A 27,875-nucleotide genomic window follows, 5' to 3' on the forward strand; every position below is an offset into this window, starting at 1 on the left:
AAGGCAAATTTATAGTTCATCCCTACTTCCCAACTGAGTGACTCGGTGAGTCACTCAAAAAGTCCTTCAAAGTCAGAAGGTGACTTGTGCACAACCTGTCAGCGTCCCCCAGTGGTGTGCAGCTTTGTACAGAAGCGTATACACCTTCCCACAACAGTGAATACAACAAGCTTCCAGAAACAAGTTTGTATGCTGATGACCAGACAACCCAGTCAAGTGATTAGATTAGATTTAGATTACTTAGTGTGGAAACAGGCCCTTTGGCCCAACCGGTCCACACCAACCCACTGAAGCGCAACCCATCCTGACCCATTTACCCTTTCATGTAACACTACGGGCAATTTAGCATGGCCAATTCACCTAACCTGCACATTTTTGGACTGTGGTAGGAAACCGGAGCACCCAGAGGAAACCCACGCAGACACTAGGAGAATGTGCAAACTCCACACACAGTCGCCTGAGGCAGGAATTGAACCCAGGTCACTGGCACTGCGAGGCAGCAGTGCTAACCACTGAGCCACCGTGCCACCCATCAGCTGAAGGATGTGTTCAGTCAGATGGCTGGGGCAATACCTCCTGTCCTTTTCTTGGCCAAAAAAAACAGACAATCTGAAAGCAACCAGGATATTGAGTTTACACCTCACCTCACCTGAAAGATGGCACAGCTCCCTCCTTACTGGGGGCTGGGCAATAAATGCTGGCCAGCCAGTGACTCCCATGTAATGAAGTTGAATTTTTTTTAAAAAGCTGTGAATATGAGCCTAGATTATTTGTTACAGTCTCTGGAGGCAGAATTGAATGTACAACCATTTTGCTTCAGAGTTCTACAGCCAAGTCAAAGTCTGGGCTCACCTGCTTTCTTTGCCCCTTAGAGCCATGTACTGAACTCTGAACATGCAAATTGAGGTAACACTGAAATCCTGATGATCATGCTGACTTAATAATAATTTAGTTTTTCAGAGTATTGAACGCTTATAAGATTGACTGGAAGTTGTTGCTGACAGGAACACCACTTCAAAATAACCTAGAAGAACTCTTCCATTTGCTCAACTTTCTCACACCTGACCGTTTCAAGTAAGTGCCGTTTTAAAAATGGTAGGGAAAGAAGGGACTTTTGACCTTCCACATTTGGGAACTTAGGACTTTTTTTTGTAATGATTGGAGTTTTAGGATGAGAGGGGATCATATTGAAACTTGCAGAATACTGAGAAGCTTAGATAGAGTGGACTTGAAATGATCTTTTGACTAGTTGAAGAAAATAGGACCTGAGGGCATAGCCTCAAAGTGAAGGGAGAACCCATTGGAACTGATAAGAGGAGCTTCTTCAGCCAGAGGGTGGTGAATCTGTGGAATTCATTCTTGTAAAAGGCTTCATCCCCATTCTCTTTTGCTAGGCAGCTAATCTACCCTTGCAGCTTATCGTTACACTTAAGACGAAGCTAGAAAGATTCTTGATTGGTAAGGGTTGTGGGGAGAAGGCTGGAAAATGGCATTGAAGAACAAACTAATTTGTGCAGTTTTCTAAAGGAAAAAGCCCTGTTGACTGTGGATGTTATTGCATACAAATGGGAACATAATTTGAGATGATTTGAAGCACACATTACATCAATTTAGGGGAAAAATATCTCTCAGTTAAATGAAATGCACAATACTGCTTCAGCCTAGTAATTTCCTTTAGCTGACGATGCAACATTATCTCAGCACTGTGCTGGAACCGCATCAGTCTAAATCTGCATCTCGCCCTTCTGGCTCTTTTGGACTTTCTACCTGTAGTTGAATGCTAGTGATTTGAAATACTTCTGGGAGCTTCAGTTTTAATTAACTCCCTCAGTTAGCAACTCTGGACTCCTGTGCAATCTGGGCATTCGGCACCACCATTGACATCGGTTAAATACTCTAATTCCCTTTATAAACCCATCTCCTCCTTCAATAAGCTACATCTTAACTGCTCCCTCTTTGATCATGCTTTAGGTCACCTACCTTCATGTCACTAAATGAAATTTAGAAACTAAAAACAAAGTTTGAAACTCTGAAATCTTTTGGGGAGCTTTGAAGTCACAAAGACACTATATTGGTATTATACAATTGGTATTGTTAATAGTGCAACAGCTTGAACAACTGGAGAAGATTCAAGTCCTGTTGGTTGAGTGACCACCCAAAGCCTGGCTCTCACTTCCTTCCTTTTTCAGTAACCTAGAGGGTTTCCTTGAAGAATTTGCTGACATCTCAAAAGAAGACCAGATCAAGAAGCTCCACGATCTCCTTGGTCCCCACATGCTTCGACGCCTTAAAACTGATGTTTTCAAGAATATGCCATCCAAGACAGAACTGATTGTGCGTGTGGAGTTGAGTGCGATGCAGAAGTAAGTAATCATTTGCTAGGCCTTTGTCCCGAAGTGGTATCCTTTACTTTCGGGAGAAGATTCTTACTGGCGGGTGGAGTGAACATTCTGGAGTGTGAAACCCATTCAACTTATCCAATTCCTTCCATCCAAGGGCTGTATTTAGTCCATCGTTGACTTTCTTCCCTGTCGACCTCATATCTCTCTGTTACCAATGTGAAATAGCTTCCCTTTGCACTGATGCTAAACTTGTGCCATAAGTGCATCCTGAATCTGTAAATCTGTCCCTGCTGAAACTGGGCTGGAGGCTTTCTGGAAGAGGTATACTCACTCCACTTGGCTTTCCAATCAGCTTTTGGTCTTCATGATCAGTTTCTGGTGCAGCATTGGATATTACAGCTTCAACTTTATTTCAAAACTGGGCTTGTGAAGTGTGAATGCATATTCATCTATTCCCACTATAGAGTATAGAAGGAGATCATTTGGCCCATTGGGTTTATTGTGACATTCTTGAAAAGAGCTCATCAGTTATTTTCCACCTACATTCTGGGAAATGTTGCTCTTTCAAGTATTTAGTGATTCCCTCTTGAAAGGTATTGAAGGTGTTTCCACTGCCCTTTGTAGCAGCTGGCTCCATTTTTATTTTTATTTGTTATTTATAAGTGCTTTTTCTTTTTGCCGAGTATTTTAAAACTTCTTCTCCAGTCTTTCCACTTTATTTTATCTTCCCAGCCTTGTAACTTTCTCAAGAAGTACAAACAAATGAGCAGGGGCTTTGATATCACTCAAGCCCTCAATGAGGCTGAATACTGATCCAGCTGCTTGCTTTATTTTTGCTTATCGACATCAAGGGAGGGTCTTGTGGTGTTTTGGTAGTGTCCCGTCTCTGGACCAGGAGACTAGGTTCAAGTCCCACCAACGCCAGAAGTGTGCAATAAAATAGGTTGATTTAAGAAATATCTAACCGACCCTAATTGATCACAAGTGGAATCTGTTTCACTTGTGTGTCACAGCGAATGTTCTAATTCTTAGCTTTGGTGAGGTAGTGTGACTCTTGTACTCATGTCTTCTTTTTCCTGTATTGCCCCTCTCAGAAATAATTGTATTCCAGTTCCCTATTTGGTGAAACTTCCACTTAGCTTCTTTAATGTACTCCAGTTCCTTTTAGCTGCCGGTTGTTTTAACTTACATCTGGGGAAGAGGTGGTGAGGTAATGGGGAGTAGGAAGAAGTGCTGCCTTATCTATAATCTCTATTCTATTTTTCAGAAAGTACTATAAATTTATTCTGACAAGAAACTTTGATGCGCTGAACTCGAAAGGTGGTGGAAATCAGGTGTCATTGCTGAATATTATGATGGATCTGAAGAAATGTTGTAACCATCCTTATCTCTTTCCTGTGGCTGCCATGGTAGGTGATCACTCTGGTATGTTTCTTTCTCAGTCCCGACTTAGTGGCCTGCATTTCACTGACTAGGATCTTAACAAATATATAGCCGTTAATGAGAGGGTTTTATTTCCTAGTGTCCATGAAAGGCAACTGTGCCAAGCAGTAGTTAGTTTTAGTGGAGGTTCTTTAAAAGCATGAAAGAGGTTAATGTTTTTTTTTATAGATATTTTTATTGGGAATTTAACATTTTGACAAATTTACAAAAATAAGCAGAATTTTCAAGCACAAACATTAATATAAAAATAGATCTTAAATATATAATCATCAAAATTCAACTAATCCACAATCATCCAGAGTGTATAGTTGAGTCGCTTACATCCTTCAAATAAGAGAAAATGTTCTCTAATACACTCATAACAGTATGATAAAAAGGAAGCTATTTCCAAACAATAAGAACAAAAAAAAATTAAACCTGTTTGAATGGAGATCTTCCCCCTTGTTCTCAGGGGGCCTTACTACCTTTCCAACGTTCCACCATATCCTCTCCCAAACAGTGTCCCACCCTCGACCCGGGCGCTCCTTAATAGGATTTAGATATAATACCGAGCTAGAGTTAACAGTGAGCGCCGCACCCCCACCCCTCCCCACCCATACCTGAGTATATCTAATAGCATCAATGCCACATACAAACACACACAACTATAAAATTACAACTCCAACAGATTACAGTTAAGTATAATAACATAGCAAGGAAGACAACCCCGCTCCCAGAGGCAAAAGTAAAGTAGAATAAAGTATCCATTTCTCCCCACGGAGTGTGGGAGAGGCAAGCCAACATAAATTGTCTCTTACAATTTATTTAACCGAGTCTAAAAGTTTCTTGGCCTCTTCCGATGATCTAAAATTATACTCGGATCCTTCGTGGGTAAAGCATAACGTCACTGGGTAGCGTAAGGTGTATTGAATATCTAAGTCCTTTAAACATTTCTTCACCTCATCAAACGCCTTCCTTCTTCGTGCCAAAGCCGGGGAGAAGTCCTGAAATAACATAATCTTGGATCCTTCATGAATCATAGCTTTAGGATCCTTTCCAAGCTTTCTGGAGGCATCCAGGAGTATCTGCCTCTCCCTATAACTCTGCAGCCGGAACAGGACCGGGCGTGGGCGCTGGTTTGGGCCAGATCCGCGTACTGCGACCCGGTAGGCCCACTCCACCCTTACCCGATCAGTTTCAGCCCCCAGGTTTAAAAGCTGGGGTAGCCATCGCTCCAGAAATGCTACTAACTGTCCTTTCCCTTCTTGTTCTTGAAGGCCAAGCAACCGAATATTCTTTCTCCGATTTCTGTTGTCAATATCATCCATGTAGATTTCAAAGGCCCTGATTCTCTGCTGGAGGGTTCGCATCTGTTCTGCAGCTGTTTGAGCTGCAGCCTCGGAGGTCGTGGCCTTTAGTTCCACCCCCTCCACTCGGCCCTGTAAATCTCCTATAGTTTGATTCTGTTTCTGCAGCTTTTCTTCGAATGCATTCCATCTCTGTCGGGATTCTGCGATGAAATTGACGAGTGTCGATTCCAATCTAGCAATCATCTCTACAAGGCCTGTTTTTACATCAGCTGCAGCCGGAGGAGAGGAGGGTGGGGGAGGGGTCTTTGTTTTCTGAGAGCTGCAGGGTCCCTTTGATTTACTCATTATCCACTCAGTATTAGACTATTTAAATATAATAATCAGCAGCTAATTAAGATTAAAGAAATTTTTTGGGTGGTTTGGCAAGTGTGGTGGGGGCAGGAAACCCACTTTTCCCAGGTTTTGGGAAGGGCTCTGTAGACTCAGACTTGCTGAGTCGCCGCCATCTTGGATCTCCTCGAAAGAGGTTAATGTTAATGGAATGCTATCCTTTAACACCAGAGACATTGAACATAACTGAAGCAAAGCATATAGGGTTTTGGTCAAACTGCATCTTGAATACAGTTTTTTAATTCCTTATTTAAGCAATATTGTATGAACATTGAGGAAATTCAGAGGAGGATTATCAGATTGATACTGGAGTGAGCAAGCTGTGTTATGAGGGAAGCACCAAACTCTCTTTAGTGCCAGTTTCCTGCCCTTTTCCTGTGTCGCTGTGCACTATTTAATATCCAAAAAGGCCATCCAATGCACTTTTGAATGCCTCATTGAACCTCCCTCCACATGTTTCCAGGTTGTGTATTTCATACCCTAATGAGTCACTATGGCGGGGGGGGGAAAAGTTTCCTTACACTAACTTTGCTTTGTCTGCACCCCACTTTCAATCTGCACCCCTCTTTTTACAAGAGGTGGTGGCTTTGTCGTATCTACTCTGTCCAGCCCGTTTGTGATTTTGAAAATCTCAATGAGATTGTCTGTCTCTGAATATTTGTTTTGGGGAGATCAGCCCCAACTACTTCAATCCATCCTCATAACTAAGGTTTCTTACCTGGAGCGATTCTAGTAAATCACTTCTGTGTATACTCCAATGCATTCGTGTCTTTCATATCATGTGGTGCCCACACCTGTACACAGCACTCCAGCTGAGGCCTGATAAGTGTCTTATATAAGTTCACATCACATCCTTGCTCTTTAGAGTTGTACCCTTTACTTTGTATTAACTTTTGTGTTCTTATGACCAAAATGCATCACCTCATACTTTCCCAAGTTGAATCTCAACTGTCACCTAGTCACCCATTCACGTGACCTGTTAATGTCCCATGCTGGGTTTGTTTCCACTGGAGTTGAGCGAGAGACCACTTTATTGAAGTCTATAAGATCCTGAATGTTGGCATTAACTTATGTGGAAAAGGATGTTTCTTTTTATGAATGAGTTCAAAACTAAGGGGTCATTCTTTCAAGACTGTGATGAGGGTAATTTCTTTAAAGGTTGTGGGACTTTGAAACTATGCCTCCAGGAGATGGTGGATGTGTGGTTGTTGTCTTAGAAATATTTCAGAGGTTGTTACAAAGGCAAAGTTGCTGTAGTCCTAGAGGACCACAGGGCTGATCTCTCATTAGAGAAAAATAATGGGTAGTTTGACCTCAAGGTCATCGCACCTCAGGGAAAGGGGGAGAAGGAGGGACTTTTCAATGGTCAACTCGGTTAATGTGGGAATTGAAACCATGCTATTGACAGACATGGGTAGATTCACTTTAGATAAAGGGATCAAAGGTTGTTGAAGGTAATTGGAGATGTAGAATTCAAAACACAAACGAATTAGCAACAATTTTATTCAGCGGTGGATTAGATTGAAAGGGCTCAATGGATGATGTTATTTCGTATAATTTCCCTCTCCACAGGTTTTTTTTGGGTAAGAATTCTAGATTTCTGCTTCACTTTGTGGCATCGCCCCTCGACAGCCTGGCTCAAATTCTAAAGTTCTGTCTCATGTTCTAGACACTTTTACCTTCCCCACCTCAGATAGTAGTTTTTTTCTATTAACCGAATGGAGTCATTTTTATTCTCTAACATTTTGAGTAGATCACTCCTTAATTTTCTGTACTTGATGGAGCGTAATCCAGGTTTACATCACTGTTTGAATCCTTGTCTCATCTGCTCCTGCCAGTATGTCCTTCCTGTGCTGCATTTTCTATAGAATTGAACGCTGACACCTAGATTCCTCTGGAGTACTGTGAACAGTCCTGAACTATCACTGATAAGTAGACAGCAGACAAACCAGAACATTGAACATGGGTTGATGAGGAGGGAGAGTGCATGATCCTATGGTTGGTATGAGAATTTGGTGCATTTTCGTTGGGAAGTTGATACAATTTGGCCACAACAGGAAATGGAGAAGTTTAGTACAGAAATGTAAGCAGTAGAATTTAAAATAAAATGGCAAAGTCCCTCCATAACAAGCTTATGATCAGATAATTATTTCAGTTGTGGTATTACGGGGAGGGAGAACAGTTTCTGATGTGTTACCCTCCCCATTCTCCCATGCTGACTGTCTAGGCCATTCGTGTTGCTTATGCTCTTGGGCAAGAAATCAGAATACATACGCTTCTGGAATGGGGTGGCAGGACAAAAGGGAAGAGAAACTCTGTGGTGCTGGGAGTCTTTTTACTAAAAGGGTACAGAAGCTAATAAAGTATGGTGAACATTAGCAATTCTGCTAATTTTGATGTTGTAACTCAGCACTCATACGATTAGAGATCTGTTCTGACTCTGCTGCTTTGTTTTCCTCTGCTGCAGGAGTCTGCAAAGTTGCCAAATGGTGCGTATGAAGGCAGTGGGCTGATCAAATCATCAGGGAAGTTAACACTCCTCCAGAAGATGCTGAAGAAACTGAAAGCCCAGGGCCACAGGGTGCTGATATTTTCTCAGGTACAGCAACTCCCAGGCTTAGGGTGCTGAGATTTTCTCAGATGGCTCATGTCTTCAATGCTCACTTTTCATATTAGTACTTAAAGCCAAAGCATTCCGCCAGTTCTACTGTCATATGGGTGATATGGTTAATTTCTATGTTCCCACTAAGCTGTTCACTTTCCAGCTATGCAGTCCAACACCACACCAGTGAAAGATGGGATTGGGGGTACTCTTGTTCAGAATATGACTTGTTGGAGATGATTTGAAATCCATCTTGACTTTATCCAATGCTAGTGCATGTTTCTGCTGTCTGTCTTGGAGCTTAGTTCACCACCTTACAGTGCTGGATTGTTCAGAATCTGAATTGAGTCGCCAAATTGGGAGGTGATAGATGAGTGAAAATATCTTAACTGCAGAATTGATCTGGTCAATACTTCTAGTAGAATAATAACATGATAACATTGTGATTTGGCTGGAAATAATGAATAAGTATCTTCCTAGAATTTAATAATTAAGCCAATAACATGTCAAAAGAAAATCCTGCTATTTTAGTATGTTAGGCCCCATTGGAGTAGCATGCTGGAAGCCAAACCCCTCCTAATTCCAGAGTTGCCACAAAAGTTAAATGTTATAAAGGTCATCAAAATCCCCAGTTACCTGCCTGAGAGACTTTGTTGAACAGACAACATGAACCTGTACTTAACCAGTTTCTGTACTAAACAAGAACTGCTATTTATTACAAATAAATAGATGCTAACCATAGTTAAACAATATGAACTGTTGACATTAAATCTCTGTGTTAAAACTTTAATTCACTTCTAAAAATCCCCTAATGAACATGGCAGATGAAGGAAAAAATGGCATTTAATGGAGGAGCAAAACATACTGAGAAAACAACTGAATTGTGCCAGCCTTCAGGGTTCGGAGAAATACTCCTTCTGTTTCCTTTCGTTCTCCAAGGTTGTCCTTCAGGTCCTTTCTCTGTATCACATGAGACACTGAGCAACTGATTTACCAATTATCAAATCTGACTGGTTAAAGGCAACAGCACACAACTGATCGAAGAAGCAACTGGATTTCCTTTACCATTGGATTTTCTTACCAGAGTGGGAGACCGATCACCTGTCCTTCCAGAGGCCTGAGAGCCTCTACCTTTGTCATTCTCATATGCATAAGCTGTTTGTCTCTCCAGGAACTAATTGGAGAGTTGCTGTCAGGGTGATTACCTTTGGCATCCATGACCAGTCAGTTACCCAAAACAATTAGCTACTTGTTCTTGACTGAATTGCACTCTGTAAGCTCAGTGATGCTCAGCCACATCCCCACCACTTGATCAAGGTAGCAGTTTAACTACCATGTATGAATTTCAATAATTTCTTTTTATAAAGTGCAGCAATTACTTTCACAGTCCTTTTGGTTTCAAAACCCTCCCTCTCTTTGTTTCTTCTTCTTGACAATCAAAAATACAGAAGATAACACTTCACGATTGTTACGTGTCACTGACCTTGCATGGATTGGATGGGCTGAATGGCTGTCTGACACACTGAAAGCCCACATCTCTCATCTGCCACACTTCATTAGCTACATGCTGTGTGAAAATGCCACACAATGTGTCTTGGCATGCATAAGTACCACATGAATGTGCAAGGGATTCTGTACTCAACAGTACCATGCAAACATCATGAAATGTACTATGTGAATACCACATCAGGCTCTGAATTAACTCATGGCACCCTGACATTTACATAGATCACATCCTTTCAAGCTTTTTTAAACTGGACTTTTTTCTCAAAGTTATCACGTTCCCTGTACTACCACCCTTTATACGCTGACTTTTCCTTAGATGACTAAAATGTTGGATTTATTGGAAGACTTCATGGACTATGAGGGCTACAAGTATGAAAGGATTGATGGAAGTGTCACTGGTGCAATGAGGCAGGAAGCTATCGACCGATTCAATGGTGAGTGTGGCAGAGACAATCCTTGAAGATTTTCGTGCTTTTTTTCCCCCAAATGCAGAGTTAACACTTTCTTTCCCCCCCCGCCCCACCACCACCTTTTCTCCCTCTGCTCAATTACACTATTTATTTGTCTTTTCTCAGCTCCAGGAGCTCTGCAGTTTTGCTTCCTGTTGTCAACTAGAGCTGGGGGGCTTGGAATTAACTTAGCCACAGCTGACACAGTTATCATCTTTGATTCAGACTGGAACCCCCACAATGACATCCAGGTGAGAGACAAGAATAATATCAGTGGTGGGGTTGAGGGCAGGAGGCAGGCTGTCTGTCGCAAGCAAATCCGTCTAGGCATGTCTAGTCTAGGTTTCACTTTTTTATGCCAAAGGAACAGTAAGAGAGAACTGGACAGATCAATCCAGTGCTGAGATTGTGGGCATTCAAAAGTAGCTTTGGACACCTGAGCCTTTAAATTTAGTCTACACTGTATCTGTGTGATCAAGTTTTGAACATAAAAGATTAAGGAATGGTGCAATTGAGTTATCTAGTAGTCTAGGTATGTTGGTATGGTCTTCTGGAATAGGAGGAGTCCATACCAGGGGACAAAACTTCAACATTTGAGCCAGCCAATTCAGGGGTGTTGTTAGAAGCACTCTGTCACGCACAAGGTAGGGGAATCTGAACAATAACTCCTCCCTCTCACTCCTCAAAAAAAAACAAGTTGTGGATCTGACAGCATTAATTGAAAATTTAAAGACATCCTTCATCAGATAAGAGTATCAAGGTGAGGAGCCAAGCAACTACAGAGGAACCTTGATTATCCGGCATTCATTTATCCAAATTTCGGATTATCTGAACGAGATTGCAAGATCCCGATGCTTGGCTAAACTACTATCCAGCAGTCGATTAACTGAATGAAATACTCCCCATCCACATCCTTCGGATAATTGAGGGCCTTCTGTAAATTGCATCCAATCTAATTGAACGCCAGCTGGTGCAGTGGACTGAATGGGCCCTCCTAATTTCTGGAATGACTGTTGTTTTGAGCTTAGTTTTGAACTTTACTTAGTCCTGTGTTGATGCTCCTGATTCACATACCCGTATCTTCGTTCCTCCCATTTCTGTATTTGTACTTCAGGCCTTTAGCAGAGCTCACCGCATTGGTCAGGCAAACAAAGTGATGATCTACCGCTTTGTCACTCGTGCCTCTGTAGAGGAGCGAATCACACAAGTGGCTAAACGTAAAATGATGCTGACTCACCTGGTGGTTCGGCCTGGCCTGGGCTCCAAGACTGGTAGCATGACCAAGCAGGAGTTGGATGATATCCTCAAGTTTGGCACTGAAGAACTCTTCAAAGGTGATACTGAAGGTAAGCAGGTTGAAGAGAAAATCCAACCATCCACATAGCAGTGGAGTGAGTTGTAAGGGAGAAAGGAAGAAGCTGAAATGATGTGGTGAAGTCTCCTCTTGTGGAGACGGTGGTTGAGATGAGAAGTGCTAATGTATATTTAATGTTGACGTTGGATAAATACAACGCGAAAGCAATAAAAGGGTGTGCTGATGGGGTGAGATGATGAAATGAGGAAGGTATTTTCTGTGCTGTAGAATTCAATACAGTGGGAGCTGGAAAACTAAAACAACAAGGACTAAGACAGGAGAGGTGCTCTGTGATGACTTGGGTTTCCTTTGTGCAAAATCTGCAACAGCTGTTGTGACCAATTTGGGGATGTATTGATCCTTTCCTTGACCCATTCCATTTATCGCAGTTTATTTTTAATTTTAATGGGCCAGCATTCATTGTGCTCCGGAGGGTGGTGATGAACTTTATCGCCTATCTGCTGTAGATGGGCCCCTGCCAATGGATAGAGTTCCAGGAGTTTGACCTAGTGACACTGAAGGAACACCAATGTATTTGCAAGTAAGGATACTGACTGGCTTGGAGGGGAACTTTTAAAGGCTCTGTTATTACCATATGTCTTTTGCCCTTATCCTTCTGGATGATAGTACCTTCCATAGCCATAATCACTATCTAAGGATCTGGTGAATTACTGCAGTGTATCTTGTAGATGGTACAAGATGGAGTTTTGATGGTAGGAGTGGATGTTTATGGATATGGCTGTAGTCTTGTCTGGTCTGCTTTGTCCTGAATGGTATCGGGTTTCTTTAGCGTTGTTGGAGTTCACCTATCCAAGCAAGTGGGGAGTAATCCATCATATTCCTAACTTGCGCCTTATGATGGCGAACAGGTTTTGTCAGGATGTGAGTTACTCACTGCATAATTCTTAGTTTCGGACTTGTTCTTGTAGCCACAGTTTTTTATATAACTAGTCCAGTTCAATTTGTACTCGGTGATACCTTTTCAGGATGTTGATGGTGGGGATTTCACGATGGTGAAGCCATTGAACATCAAGGGCAATGATTAGATTCCCTCTTGTTGGGGATGGTCATTGCCTCGCACCTTGTAAGGTGTAAATGTTGACTATTGGGCTGATAAGTGGAAAGTTGATGTTGTATAGGTCTTGTTGCATTTGGGCATGCACTGCTTCAGTATAGAGGATATTGCCAAACATTGTGCAATCATCGGTGAAGGTTCACAACTTCTGATGTTCTGATGGAGGGAAGATTGTTGATGGAACAACTGAAGATAATCAAATTCACAAAAAGAAAGATTTATTGTCAGATTTTACATCAGATGTTTAATGATGAGCTGTATAAGTCAGATATACATGTCAACAAAATTCCAAGTGACTAATTTATTGCAAACAACTTACTCCAGTAAAGGTTATTAACAAAAGATACAATCAAATACAACTTCTCTTCCGGGAGGGAGGGAAAAAACACATCACCCTGCCTCTACATCCTCCCACTTCCATTTTGAGGAAATAACACAACATCTGCTGGATGTTATCTCAAAAGTACTTTGGCCAAGTAACAGTTCAATTCAGGAAAAACGATTGTTCAGATTGTCCCAAATGCTGGTCTGCAGTTGAAGTTGATTCCACGTGAACTGCTGATACTGGGATTTCTTCTTTAATCAGTCATGGATGGCCAGAGTTACTTTTCTGGATACAGTGTAGATTTTGAATTCCCATTTATGAACTTTCAACATATGATGTCATTTCCCAGTAGCTTTTCAACTCAACTTTGAGATGAAGCATTTTGAAGAAAAAAGGGGCAAAGGCCTTTGTCACTTGGCAACATCTCTCTCTTGCCCAGATTGTATCCTTTGCAAATACATTTCCCTGCTGAAGCCTTTCTTTTCAGAGATCTTTGACTTTTTTTTTTGACAAGCAATTTATCCAATTATTGCTATTCTACTTAATCCATGGTACTGCCATCTTACCATCTCGGTCACCTGAGTCAAATGGAACAAATGAAAGTTTCACCTTTTTTTATATATAAATGATATCCTCAGTGTCCTTGCTGTAAGTGTGGGCTAGGAACCTGACCTGGGTTGTCCTAGTGTGTATAGATCAATACATTTGTTTCTACTTTGGCTCCACTGCAGTATCCATTGTTGTTACCATCATCTCTGAAAGAGTAAATTCTCAGGTGACTCATGCCCTCTCATTCTATATATTTGCAGGTGATAATAAGGATGAAGACAGCAGTGTTATCCACTATGATGGGGCTGCTATAGATCGACTGCTAGATAGGAACCAGGATGCAACAGATGACACAGATATACAAAGTATGAATGAATACCTCACCTCCTTCAAAGTGGCTCAGTATGTTGTCCGGGAGGAGGACAAGGTAAACAAGGCTGACTGAATTGGGAGTTGGGTTAGAAAGTGTGTGAGCAATGTATGATACAAAGTAATACCACTACTGGTTCACCTCTGTACCTCAGTCAATCTATCAGATGTACTGCCTCACAATGCAATAACAACCCCTCTCTGTATCTATCTGAAATGATTTCCCTAAACTGTATATATCTTAAAATGAATGCAATATGAATCAAACAACATGGTAATACAAAAAGCAAAAGTGAGGACTGCAGATGCTGGAAATCAGAGTAGAGATTAGAGTGATGCTGGAAAAGCACAGCAGGTCAGGCAGCATTCGAGGAGCAGGAAAATCAGCGTTTCGGGCAAAAGCCTTTTATCAGGAATCCTGGTTATACAAAAGCCAAATATAGCAGATTTGAGAAATGTGGAATACTGGAAGGAATCAGTTGGACTGCATCTGTGGAGTGACACAACTCACTTGAGGCATTAGAGCCAAAGACCATAGGTGTGAAATACAAGAAACCGAGGGTAGATGAAGGTGTGCATTTATCAGTTTGGAGATGAGTTGAAAGTGGTGTCCCTTAGGGATTGGAGTAGGGACTCTTTTTTTTTCTTTTGATTTATGTAAACAAATTGGAGATGGATGTTGCAGATGATATTAAGCCAGGGAGCATAGTGAACTGTAAGAATGACGCTGAGTAACTTCGGAGGGACATTGATAAGTTGGTTAAATGGTTAGATATGACAGATAAAATTCATTGCAGGAAATGTGTGGTAACGCATTTTGGTAGAAGAAATGTAGAGGCAATACAGGCTTGATAGTATGTCTTTGAGGGGAGTACAGGAGCGCAGGGAACCTCTGTTCATGTGTGTGATTCTCTGAAGGTGGCCAGGCAAGTAGAAACAATTTAAGAGGGCTCATTGGATCCTTTAGTTTTATAAGTAGAAGTTAAGGTAATGTGCAGATGGTGTAGAGGAAATGTGAGCAAAAAAACATTTACACCTAGAGGGTTTGTGGGAATCTGCAAGGCCCTATCATGAAGGGGTGATCGAGCCAGAAATCCTCATAACATTGAGGATGTTTTTAGATGTGCACTTGCAATGCCAAGGCATACAAGGCTATGGGCCGAATGGTGGAAAATAGGGTTGTTTATAATGAGACTATTTTTGGCCAGTATGGACAAAGGGCCTTTCTCAGTGTTGTAGATGCCTGACTCTAATTCCTCCTACCAATCTGCACTGTCTCATAGATTCATACTTACACATTCGTTTTCTTTAAGTTTACTAATGTCTTGCATTTTGTCACGGTCCTCTAAATTGAGTATGCATCAGGTTGGTTAGCTCAGTTTGCAGTGCAGAGTGGTAGCTAACAGTGGTTATTCAATACCTGTATAGCTGAGGTCACCATGAAGAGCCTGCCCTCTCACTGTCTCTTCTTTTACCCCCCCCCCCCCCCCCAAACTGAGCATTGGTCATCCTCCAATTAAAAGCACCACCAGACATCAGAGAGCTGCTCTCTGATCCAGCTAAGGACATGATTGTTGGACCCCTTGCTGAGATATTTGTGTCATCAACAGACATAAGTGAGGTGCCAGCAGACTGGAGGTTGGCTAACGTGGTGCCACTATTTAAGAAAGGTGGTAAGGAAAAGCTAGGGAACTATAGACTGGTGAGCATGACATCTGTGCTGGGCAGGTTGTTGGAAGAAATCCTGAGGGTCTTAATTTCCATGTGTTTGTAAAGGCAAGGACTGATTAGGGATAGTCAGCATGGCTTTGTGTGTTGGAAATCATGTCTCACAAACCTGACTGAGTTTTTTTGAAGAAGTAACAAAGGGGATTGATGAGGGCAGAGTGGTGGACATGATCCATATGGACTTCAGTAAGGCGTTTGATAAGGTTCCTCATGGTAGACTGGTTAGCAAGGTTAGATCTCATGGAATACAGAGAGAAATGGCCATTTAGATACAGAACTGGCTCGAAATAGAGGAGGGTTGTTTTTCAGACTGGATGCATGTGACCAATGGTGTGCCACAAGGATCGGTGTTGGGTCCACAGTTTTTCGTCATTTATATAAATGATTTAGATGTGAACAACGGAGGTATAGTTAGTAAGTTTGCAGATGACGCCAAAATTGAAGGTGTCGTGGACAGTGAAGGAGGTTACAACAGGATCTTGATAAGATGGGCCAATGGGTTGAAGAGTGGCAGATGGAGTTTAATTTAGATAAATATGAGGTGCTGTATTTTGGAAAAGCAAATCTTAGCAGGACTTATACACTTAATGGCAAGGTCCTGGAGAGTGTTGCTGAACAAAGACCTTGGAGTTCAGGTTCATAGTTACTTGAAAATAGAGTCTAGGGTAGATAGGATAGTGAGGAAGGCACTTGGTATGCTTTCCTTTATTGGTCAGGGCATTAAGTACAGGAGTTGGGAGGTCATGTTGCGGCTGTACAGGACATTGGTTAGACCACTGTTGGAATATTGTGTGCAATTCTGGTCTCCTTTCTTTGTAATATGTTGTGAAACTTGAAAGGGTTCAGAAAAGATTTCCAAGGATGTTGCCCGGGTTGGAGGATTTGAGCCATATGGAGAGGTTGAATAGGTTGGGGCTGTTTTCCCAAGAGCTTCAGAGGTTGAGGGGTGACCATAAGAGATTTATAAAATAATGAGCATGGATAGGGTAAATAGGCAAAATCTTTTTCCCTGGGATGGTGAGTCCAAAATTAGAGAGTGTAGATTTAAGGTGAGAAGGGAAAGATATAAAAAGAACCTAAGGAGCAATGTTTTCATGCAGAGGGTGGTGCATGTATGGAATGAGCTGCCAGAGAAGGTGGTGGAGGCTGGTACAATCGCAACATTTAAAAGGCATTTGGATGGGTATATGAATAGGAAGGGTTTGGAGAGATATGGGCTGGGTGCTGACAGGTGGGACTAGATTGGGTTGCGATATCTAGTCGGCATGGATGGGTTGGACCGAGGGGTATGTTTCCGTGCTGTACATCTGTATGACTAAGTCATCTGCTTTTTGTTCTTTTTTCTCCTCTAATTGGCTGGGATGTTGGGATGCCCTTGTCTTTTCGTAGGCAGTGGCTTATCTTCAGCCCATATGGGGAGGTGATGGCCTAATGGTATTATCTCTGGACAGTTAATTCAGAGAGCCAATTAATGTTCTGAGGACCCAGATTTGAATCCTGCCATGGTGGCATTTGAATTCACTTTTTTAAAAAAATCTGGAATTAAGAGTCAAATGATGACCACGAAACCATTGCTAATTGTCAGAAAAAACCCATCTAGTTCACTAATGCCCTCTTTAGGGGAGAAAATCTGCCACACTTACCTGGTTTGCTTTGCATTAGACTTCTTCAGAACCATAGCAATCTGGTTGACTCTTTAGGCAATTAAGAATGGACAATGAACACTGGTGTAGCCAGTGATGCCCTCGTCCCTGAAGGAATGATTTTTTAAAAAACCCCATTGATATGCCAAATTTCCTGGGGTTAATGGTTCAACCTATGTCAATCAATAGTTTGAGCCCTTCTTGCTAATAAATACAGGGCAGGTAACCAAGATGTCAGGGTGGACAACTCTCATCCCTTCCTGTATATCAGTCCCCTTAAGGTCACTTAACGTAGTTTATGCTGAGGGCCAGTTGCTATCCTTTTCCAAACACTTCCGTAGTTAAATATAACATAAGTTTGGAGAAGGCAATCCAGCACCTCAGGCCTACTCTTCCATTTACTATGATCTTGTCTGAGCCTTGACTCCACCTCCTGCCTGCTCCCAATTACCCTTTTAACATGTTCCTAATTAAAAATGTCTGTGTTTGCATTAAATGTATTGTGTCCTATGTTTTTTCTCTGCACCCTTGATATCCTTGATTTACCAATAATTTATCTATCTCTGCCTTGAATATACCTAAGGACTCTGCTGCACTCCCACAGCTTTAGCATCTTTTATACCTCAATTAGATTTCTCTTCTGGTTTACACAGGATATCAGAAGACTGTCAGTTCAAGAAAATAGTGACCTCAGCATTAGTGAGCTTTGACTCTTCCCTTATATTGACTGACTACATGGAATTGTTTTGTGCGTTTCCATGCAGTTATGAAAAATCAATGCTGTGCAAGTTAATTTCATGAGAGTTTTGACACCATACTGAAATAAGTATTTAAGGGTCCTTAATTTCTTAAACTTGTAATTGATTGACTATGAAACTTGTTAATGTGGATATGATGTCTAAATTTCTTCTGTGACTGTAGGAAGAGGAGATCGAAAGGGAGATCATCAAGCAAGAAGAGAATGTGGATCCTGACTACTGGGAAAAGCTGCTGCGACATCACTATGAGCAGCAGCAGGAGGATCTGGCAAGGAATCTGGGCAAAGGCAAACGAGTCCGCAAGCAGGTCAACTACAATGACGCTGCCCAGGAAGATCAAGGTCAACAGCAGTGCTATACTTTCCTAACAGACATTTGATTGAGCATACCTGGTTCAGGTGGAAATGCTGAGCTACCAGCCAGTTGGAAGCTTGGCGCTAAAATCTCATCTGCTCAGCCCTTCCCAGCTTTGCCCTCCCTGTCCTGCCCCGTCTAGTCGATTGCATCTAGGGACTCTGCAATCACACGGGATAAATGTGGATTTCAACAGCTTCCTCATTCCCCTCCCCCACACATTCTCAGTCCCGAGCCTCCAAATTGACAACTCCCTTCTGACTTGTCCATCACTACCCCCTCTGACCTATCATCATCTTCCTCCTCTTCATCCACCTATCACTTTCCCTGCTACCTCCCCCAACCCCACCACCCTAGTATTATTCTCTCAGCCCCAACCCACTAGCCTCATCCATAATGAAGGGCTTAAGCCCGAAACGTCAATCCTCCTGCTCCTCGGATGCTGCCTGACTGGCTGTGCTTTTCCAGCACCCCACACTCGACCCTGCCCCATCTAGTTGATTGGTTGAGTTTTATAATGCGATGGGAGGAGCCTGTTGTAGACTGTTTTGAAAGAGATGTTTCCCTTACCCTTTCCATTATACTTATTTAAGTTTCTTTTCTAGATTCTGTTTTCACCATGTGGAATTCCATGTCCTAATAACCTCTTATATACTTTAAACACAATCTCCTTACCTCTTACTTTGTTTCTGTGCTGAATATCTTAAGTTCATGCCATTTGTTCTTGAATCGACAGCCACTAGAAGCAGTTATTCCCCAGGTCACTCTTTTTGTCGGAAGTCTAAGTGTACCTTTGGATGTCTTTTAACTTTCTTGGTTCCAATGAAGTAAACATGTTGGAAATTTTGAAGTAGAGAAAATGTTGGAGAAACCTAGCAGGTCTGGCAGCATCTGTGGAGGGAAGTGACTGACTGACTTGTTTTCCACATTGCTTGAGCAGGCACCACAGGTTGCTCATTCCCTGGGCTGGACTGACAGCTGAGTACTCCCTCTGTTTGCTGTGTGACAAATCCCACAATGACTTTGACACTGACAACTCACCCCTATGTTTTAGAAGTTTAAATTATACTTTTGCCTGTCCTCCGATTATAGAGTTATGGCATTGCCTGAAGTATGGAAGAGGCCATTCACTCTGTTGGATTTATGCCAGTTACTTTTCCCACAGCACTACAAACTTGTTTCATTTCAGATACTTGTATGGTTCTGTTTTCAAAGCAATGATCAAACCTCTCTTCAGCATTCCAGCCCCTATGCGGTTTTGCCAATTGTGTATAAATCCGAGGAGCAGGAGGATTGTGTATAAATCCTCTTGTTCTCTATTCTTTCACCAATTGGAGCAGTTTCTTTCCAATTCTCATGATTTTGAAAACTGGCTCTCGGCATTCTCTACCCTTTTGAGAACTTGGGATAGAGTCATAGAGTGGTAGAGATGTACAGCATGGGAACACACCCTTCGGTCCAACTCGTCCATGTCGACCAGATATCCCAACGCAATCTAGTCCCACCTTCCCGCACCTGGCCCATATCCCTCCAAACCCTTCCTATTCATATACCCATCCAAATGCCTCTTAAATGTTGCAATTGTACCAGCCTCCTCCACTTCCTCCAGCAGCTCATTCCATACACGTACCACACTCTGCGTGAAAATGTTACCCCTGAGATCTCTCTTATATCTTTCCCCTCTCACCCTAAGTCTATGCCCTCTAGTTCTGGACTCCCTGACCCTATCTGAAAGCACTTTGCAGCTAATGAAGTGTACTTCCTGTTGTAGAGAAATAATCAGTTCTGCACAGAAGATCACAGCTGCAGTATTGTGATAAATGGGGTACTCCAAGTGCAATTGTGTTTTGCTTGGTTTGCGGATGGTTGAACTCCAGTAGTCCCTGCCTGCTGAGTGGAGAGCCAGTACAGGTTGCACAGGGCACAAGCTGAACCTGAATCTTTCATGAGATAGATGAAAAGTTCATCATAATTTGATTAATTAAAACTTAAATTGGATGTGACTAACTACCTGCAACTGTGTATGCATGTTTAGTTACCTTCCTCATTTCTGTGTGGATGAAGTACTTTACTGTGAGGTGATGCTATTTGAATGAGCCAGTGAATGAAGACCTCGTTTGTCTTTGAGGTTAAAGGAAAAATAGCCATGGTAACTGTCGGAAGAAGAGGTGGAGGAATTTACCCTGATTTTTCCCTGGCTGATGTGCAGTTCTTGACCAGTCTTATTGTTATAGTTTATGTTATTGCATTGCTATTTTTAATTAGATTACTTACAGTGTGGAAACAGGCCCTTCGGGCCAACCAATCCACACCGACCCTCTGAAGAGCAACCCACCCAGACCCATTCCCCTACATTTACCCCTTCACCTAACACTACGGGCAATTTAGCATAGCCAATTCACCTAACCTGCACATTTTTTGGATTGTGGGAGGAAACTGGAGCACCTGGAGGAAACCCACACAGACACTGAGAATGTGCAAACTCCACACACAGTTGCCTGAGGCGGGAATTGAACCCGGGTCTCTGGCGCTGTGAAGCAACAGTGCTAGCCACTGTGTGGGAGCTTGCTATATGTTAACTAACTCCTGCATTTCAACTGTGACTGCATTTCAAAGGTAGTTTTCTGTAACTAGCTTTGTCACAACAGAGATGCCGCATAAATGCAAGCTTTTTTCCATTTTGGTGTTCCAGGAATAAGTTGTGAGACATAACAAAGTGGGTGACTTGTATGTCTCCTGTAGGGTCCATCCCCAGTCAAATGTTCCCACACTAAATCATGGTTTAAGCTGATCTTCCCACCTCTGGACCCAGTTCACAGCTGACCCTTTGCAAAATGAGCTAAGAGACCCAATAGTGCTGATTGAAGAATTCACATTTGGTTGATCTGAGTGTGTCTCTTAGCCTGTATCTCTGTCTGGTATGGCCTTGCTCCAACAAGCTAAGAGTAGGTTAGATAAATAAAAGAGCTCGTGCAGGTGTAAGCATGATGGAGCTGAATGACTAGCTTCTAATATGTAATGTTCTCAAGTTAGAAAGGGAGTTGAAAGCTTGCACATTAATCTCAGTTATGTTTCTTTTCCTGTGAGGTTGGGCTGGTGCCAGTGGAGCAGGATGTGAAGTAATGTGTAAGTGACATTTGTTGTAAAGTTCAGTTGGCTACAGGAAGGACTGGGCCTTTATGTTCAATTCGCTTTGCTCCCTTGAATGTTGGTGAGCTCCTCCTCATCAGGGCAACTGTGATTGGCAGGCACGGGATGTTGAAATACCTATGCTGCCTTTGTCAGATCCTGGTCAGTGTTGGCTCCCGGGTGCCTCCATCAATTGTACTAGTTTTAAAAAGGAAACATTTGGCAGTGTACTGTTTCCAGCAGTCTCCTTAATTGACCAGCTTAGAAGCTTAAGGTTCAGCTTGAAGGAGAGTTCATTGGCAAGGGAACCCTAATGTGAAAGAACCTTACAAAATCTATGATTAGCACAAGGAATCTGATGTATTTATTATTTTTCAAAGCTGCATGTTAGAAAGATAAATAATGGTCGTCTTTTCTTTATGAACAGAATGGCAGGATGATGTATCGGACAACCAATCAGAATATTCGGTTGGTTCAGAGGAAGAAGATGAAGACTTTGATGAAAGACCAGAAGGTCACTTTAAAATTTTCATTCATCTGATTACATTTGTTAGTTAGCATTTGAATATTTTCTTCGAGCTTAACTTCTGCCTGTGGAAATGTGACATATGGGACTGTTGGGAGAGTATGTAGACGCTCCATACCAGGGATTCTGTTCGGAGAGAATGAACCTAACGATCTTCATAGAGCCAGTGTGTAAAGAGAGAGAGAGGATCTGACACCTTAGTGTGTAGCGTGGAATTTGACACCCTGCAATGGGACTGTCCATTAGTAGAGTGTCAGACAGTGTGTGGATGTGATACACTGCAGCAAAAATGTGTAAAGTGAAAGTGATCGGAGTGTCCTGCAGCAGAACAATATATGGGTTTTACTTGTCCTACTAGCTAACAGATTTATATATAAAAACATTTTATTACTTTTCCTTTGACCCTGAAGGTCGTCGTCAATCCAAGCGTCAACTCCGTGGTGAGAAGGACAAACCACTTCCACCTTTGCTGGCGCGAGTTGGTGGAAACATTGAGGTAATTGATGGCAGAGGTCGAAGTAGCATGTGGGCAGTTATAATAACTTTACACTGGATTAACAAAGCATCTGCATGCTTTTTATAGGCTGAATGGCCAGCTTGGTGTGCTGTAAAGTCCAGTGTTTAGAATCATAGTGTGTTGGCTTGTGAAGAGAATCCCATTTGCTCTCTGGGGAATGGGTCACAAGTACTGACCAAATCCTAACTTCATCCATTCCTGCTGCTGACGTTTTTCTCTCTATCTGCATTCTGTGTAACTCATTTTGGTGGTGGAGCAATTTTGCTAATCCTGTCAGAAAAGCTGCCCCACCATTCTTTGCGTCGCAATTTAGTTGGCAGTGTTTATGCTTTCCTTCACAGTGGCACTTTGTCTTGCTGAGTACATTTGAACCTATGTTTGCAGGACAATAGACAATAGGTGCAGGAGTAGGCCATTCAGCCCTTCGAGCCTGCATTGCCATTCAATATGATCATGGCTGATCATTCCTAATCAGTATCCGCTCCCTGCCTTATCTCCATAACCCTTGATTCCACTATCCTTGAGAGCTCTATCCAACTCTTTCTTAAATGAATCCAGAGACTGGGCCTCCACTGTCCTCTGGGGCAGAGCATTCCTTGTGCCTACTCTGCCAATCAACTAAGATTATGGCTGACCTGATCACACCATACTCCTGTCTACCCTCAACCTTTCACCTCTGGCTTGTCAAGAATGTGTTCAGAAATTCTGCTTTTCCCTGCTTGAGGGAAGAGAATTCCAAAGACTCATCTCATCTCTCCTCCCCACCCCTACCCCACCCCCAAAAATATTGCTCCTCATTTCTTTCTTCTTTTTAAATAGTGACACCTGGTTCTGGATCCTCCCTCCAGAAGAGTTCTCCTTCCAACATCTGCCATTCAAGACCTGTAATGATCTTGTATGTTTCAATCAAGTCACCTCTTACTGTTCTTCAGAACTCACACACTGTGCGCACTTAGCCCGGCCAACCTTTCCTCATAGATGACAACAATAACACTTTTTTTTTTAAAAACCCCAAATATTCTAGTATTAATTTCTGGGGTGGCAGGGCTGATGTAAGAAATGTGGCTGGATCAGTCAGGAGTATATTCACTCAAGTCGAGAATTGGTGGGGAGGAGGGGTAGAATCTCAGAATAAACTTTCAAACAGGGCATGACAGGGAATATACAATGGATGTTCCTGATGACTGGGAAGTCCAGAACCGGGAGTCACAATTTAAGTGTAAGAGAGTAGGCTATTTAGGACTCTGATGAGAAATTATCTGGAGAGCGATGAACTTGTGGAATTCTCTGCTAAGATAGCAGTTGTGCCCAAAGTCTTGAAAATTTTCAAAGGTGGTGCCTGTAGTTTCTGGGGCTAACAGGATGAAGGGTAATGAGGAAGGAGGAACAGGATACTGAGTTAACATAACGTATCATATGATAAGCTGTAATCATATGGAATGAAGAAGCAGGTTTGAAGGGCTGAAGGCCTACATTTGCTCCTATTTTGTGTTTTTTATTCATTTCTCTCTGCAATGAAGTAACTAATATTGTATTTACTTTGTAACTTGCTGAACCAGCATTCTAAAACTTTTGCAATTCCTGAGTTGAGGCACTCAGATCCTTCTGTATCCTGGAGCTGTACTCCATTTTACTGTAGGTTCCTAGTCTAAATCCTGAAGGGCAGTTCAGCCCTGACTTACTTCACTTATTTATCACCTCCCTATTTTGAAACAGTGAGAGATTAATTAGGAGCAATGTCGCATAAGATACTTCACATTCCCAAGGCCCCTTTTATCAATGGATTCCAACCATTATGAAGAGAACATGTGTTTTTTCAGGAACATGGCTGCTGCTTCTTCTCCCCCTCCCCCAACCACCACCAGCAGATCTAAGATAAAATTGTTTGTCTGTCTGACAGAGTAACTAGTGAGACGGGTACTGGGCTGAAGCCAATTTGGACAGTTAAGATGGTGTGGGGAAATGCAGGAGAGCAGAGGCCCTGATTTTGGTTGCCAAGTGATGATAGCCTTACTCATATGAAATGTCACTGACTAATGTTGACTGTCTTGATTTCCTAGAGGGGGTCTTGAGACATGGCCCCTTCTCTCATGCAGGACAGACATTCAAACTGTGTAATGGGCTTCCGCAGGCAGACTAAAGAAAGCCTGCCTGCAAACCAATACAATACAGTCACTGCAACCTCTGGTGCAGTGGTAGGGGAGGGGAGAAATTGGACTGAAGTCAGTGATTGCATAATGAACACCTTTTGGCTTTACTGATGGCAAAAATCCTATTTTCAGTGGAATAAAGGTAATACAGGAGGTTTGGGAGATAAATTTTAATGGTGTTGGAGGAAACGATGACTGGTGTGCGAGAGCTTCCCTGGACTGCACCAGAAAAGCTCCAGTTTCAGTTACCATGCTCTGACAAGTTACTTCTCTCTGGCCTCCCTCTTGGGCTGGGAACGAGCACAATTGACCTAAAACACCATTGGTTATGCTTCTTTCTGCTGTCAAATAGACCAAAGCAGTGTCCCTCCCTAGACTGAGATCTCCTCCCCTCAAATGTTTCCTCATTCCTTCACAGGTTTTGGGATTTAACACTCGGCAGAGGAAAGCTTTCCTCAATGCGGTAATGAGGTGGGGCATGCCTCCTCAGGATGCTTTCAACTCCCAGTGGCTGGTCAGGGATCTGCGAGGCAAGAGTGAGAAGGAGTTCAAGTAAGTTTGCCCTCCTGTTTCTTGTTGGAAATGTTACCACTGACATGGAAGCGTACTGTGTTTTTTTTTCTTTTGAATCTGTTTATCCAGTGAGTCCTGTCAGGTTGGTCTTTTTCATTGTAGGGCTTATGTATCCCTCTTCATGAGACATTTGTGTGAGCCTGGGGCTGATGGTGCAGAGACATTTGCAGATGGCGTGCCTCGAGAGGGTCTCTCTCGGCAGCAAGTCCTGACCAGGATAGGAGTCATGTCTCTGGTGAAGAAGAAGGTTAGTGTCAGACGGTTCTGAATTTACTTGAGTGATGGGTACAGTTGAATGATTTGCATCATATTGGTATCAGGGTATCCAGATGCAGTCAGTGATGAGAGAATCCTTTTACCTTGGATGGTGATATTAGTGAATATTTTTCAGCTCTGAATGTATTTTAAATGCATTTTCCTTTACACAAGCATGTTATGCTGATTAATGCTCAACAGCCTCCAAAACGGCAAAGTGAATTCATATTGAAGAGAAGCCTGTTAGCAACACTGCTAACTGTCTTGTTTTAGTGCCTGGGCCAATGGAGGTAGTTAACCCTGTGGTTACACTAGTGGCTCAGAGGACCTGACATGTTTGAATTTCACTATTTGGGGGTACGTTGTAAAAGTGAATTCAATACATCTCATTAGCTGTGTGCTGACACAAGGACAAAACTGATGGTGGATAATTTTTAAACTAACCTCAGAGGGAAAAGAAGCTGCCGTCAGGCTGTATTTTCTGGGTGTTTCTGGTTTCTTAAGCAGTGGCTCACTCTTATTGCGCTGGTGGCATGTAAAGCAAGTAAGTGCTTTCTTGTCAGGTGGATTCTCAAAAGCACCTCTTTCACATCTAAGTATGTTCACATCCCCATCTTCAAGTCTGTTTAGTTATTCTGGAGACCTGGTGAATTCACCATTCTTTTTGTCTTTGTTGCTACCACTATGCTTTGCAGACCTGGCCATATTCTGACTGTTTGTTTGTGTTGACTCTGACTCTGCTGTATAATAACTGTTGCTAGTAATGCGAGTCAGTGGATTGATCACTAACTTTCTGACTGTCCTCTCGTGGTATCAGGTCCAGGAATTTGAACACATCAATGGGAAATGGAGCATGCCAGAGCTTATCCCAGAGGTCACTGCCGATTCGAAGAAATCATCCAGAGCCTCATCTCCTGTAGTGAAGACAGCAACAACAACACCAGAGCCCAGCTGTAGCAACACCCCCTGCACTTCAAAGCCAGGTACAGGGAGGAACTGAGAAACAAACTCTGCATTGACCAACCCCCTTGCCCCTGTACCAAAAAGCTACGCAGGGAAACAAGCCATGCAAAAAGCAGTACAGTACTGTACCTCTAGGATCAGACATCACAGGCTAAGGATACCGAGTAGACGATTTGGGATTGACATGCAGAGAAACATCTTCATCCAGTGTTGAGCCTATGAGATTCTCTGCCACAGAAAGCAGTGAGGCTAAAATATTGAATAACACGTTTTGAAGTAGGAGTTAGATGTGGTGGGGCTGAAGGGATTCAAGAAGTACAGGGAGAAAGCGGGAACAGAGGACTGAGCTGGATGTTCGGTCACGGTCATGTTGAATGGTGGAGCAGGATTGAAGGACTGAATTGCATACTCCTATTTACAGTTTCTGTGTAGACAGAAATCCTCCTACCTAAAACACGTCCATCGAGTAATCTCTCATCTGACCCACACCCCAACAGTGACTTTGTCTTGTACCCCTCCCCATCTGTTTGTGTCTTGTGTGACCCCACCCTCCTCAAGGTACACAGGAGCAAGTATTTCTATTACATCTGCTCTATATTCGCAAACTACTGGCACTAAAGTGCCATCTTCTATTGGAAGACACAGGCACATGTCTGATTGATATTTTCTTGAATTTTGAATGTCTAGCAACTCCTGCCCCAAGTGATAAATTGGAAGGAATTGGAAATCCTGCTGAAAAAGAGGTGACAGATTCCAAGGAGGAAGAGGCAAATGGTGGCGAGAAAATGGAACTGGAGGTAGTATATGTTCTACGTAAACAGTGCGTAAGCTGGGGAGGATTGTATTGTTTTGCGTAGGAGGGGAAATGTTATTGGAGACGGTGTTCTTATGTGCAGTCTATTGCACAAAATAGTAGAGTTTCTGACCTGAAATGTCTCAGACCTATTAAAAATTCACTTTAATAATAACACACACTACCGTTTTGCAAGCTTTAACTGGTGAATCCAATTGTGTTATGCTGTGACCATATTACAGACTAATTAAGCAGATCAACACCTGTTCCAACCTTTTACATGTCTTCGATATGATGATTTGCACAGTTCATAAGATTACATCAGTGTCAAATCATATCCTGATCTCACAGCCATAGATTTAGAACTTTAACTTGACTGCTTTCACAAATCTATATCAACAGGAGTTTCTCCATGTGTTATTGTAATCATTGAGATCTCCAGTGCAAATAAAAGCCCTTTAGCCCTTCACATCCATGCTGGTCAAAACCAACCACCTAACTATTTTAACCCCATTTTCCAGCCCATTACCACATATGTGTTGGCATTGGAAGTGCACATCTAAATGTTATGAAGGTTTCTGCCTCTACCATCCTTACAGGAGGTGAGTTCCAGATTCCCATCATCCTCTGGTTGAAAATTCTTTTCCTCACATCCCCTTCTGCCCCTTGGCTTAAATCTATGACCCCAGTTATTGATTCCTCCAGTAAAGGAACATGTTTTGTTTTCCCGTCTCCCCATCTATGATGCTCATACTTTTATGCATATCTATCATGTCCCCTCTCAATCCCTTCT

At 42.4% G+C, this 27,875-nt stretch overlaps 1 protein-coding gene across 6 annotated transcripts in view; it reads left to right on the forward strand.

Annotated features, from left to right (window-relative positions):
* The window catches only part of chd3 (chromodomain helicase DNA binding protein 3), a 111,178-nt gene that overhangs the window by 53,876 nt on the left and 29,427 nt on the right, over window positions 1-27,875 (forward strand). For all 6 annotated transcript variants that reach the window (XM_060854718.1, XM_060854719.1, XM_060854722.1 and 3 more), the window contains 15 exons: window positions 953-1,074; window positions 2,190-2,363; window positions 3,610-3,751; window positions 7,932-8,063; window positions 9,889-10,006; window positions 10,148-10,272; window positions 11,136-11,367; window positions 13,585-13,751; window positions 17,986-18,163; window positions 21,733-21,819; window positions 22,242-22,327; window positions 24,917-25,050; window positions 25,174-25,318; window positions 26,144-26,309; window positions 26,977-27,086. In XM_060854718.1, coding sequence (XP_060710701.1) covers window positions 953-1,074; window positions 2,190-2,363; window positions 3,610-3,751; window positions 7,932-8,063; window positions 9,889-10,006; window positions 10,148-10,272; window positions 11,136-11,367; window positions 13,585-13,751; window positions 17,986-18,163; window positions 21,733-21,819; window positions 22,242-22,327; window positions 24,917-25,050; window positions 25,174-25,318; window positions 26,144-26,309; window positions 26,977-27,086 — 2,118 coding nt within the window. The remainder of the gene's footprint in view (window positions 1-952; window positions 1,075-2,189; window positions 2,364-3,609; window positions 3,752-7,931; window positions 8,064-9,888; window positions 10,007-10,147; window positions 10,273-11,135; window positions 11,368-13,584; window positions 13,752-17,985; window positions 18,164-21,732; window positions 21,820-22,241; window positions 22,328-24,916; window positions 25,051-25,173; window positions 25,319-26,143; window positions 26,310-26,976; window positions 27,087-27,875) is intronic.

This window comes from Hemiscyllium ocellatum, chromosome 44, assembly GCF_020745735.1.
Source record: "Hemiscyllium ocellatum isolate sHemOce1 chromosome 44, sHemOce1.pat.X.cur, whole genome shotgun sequence".
In the NCBI taxonomy this organism is placed as follows: Eukaryota; Metazoa; Chordata; class Chondrichthyes; order Orectolobiformes; family Hemiscylliidae; genus Hemiscyllium; species Hemiscyllium ocellatum.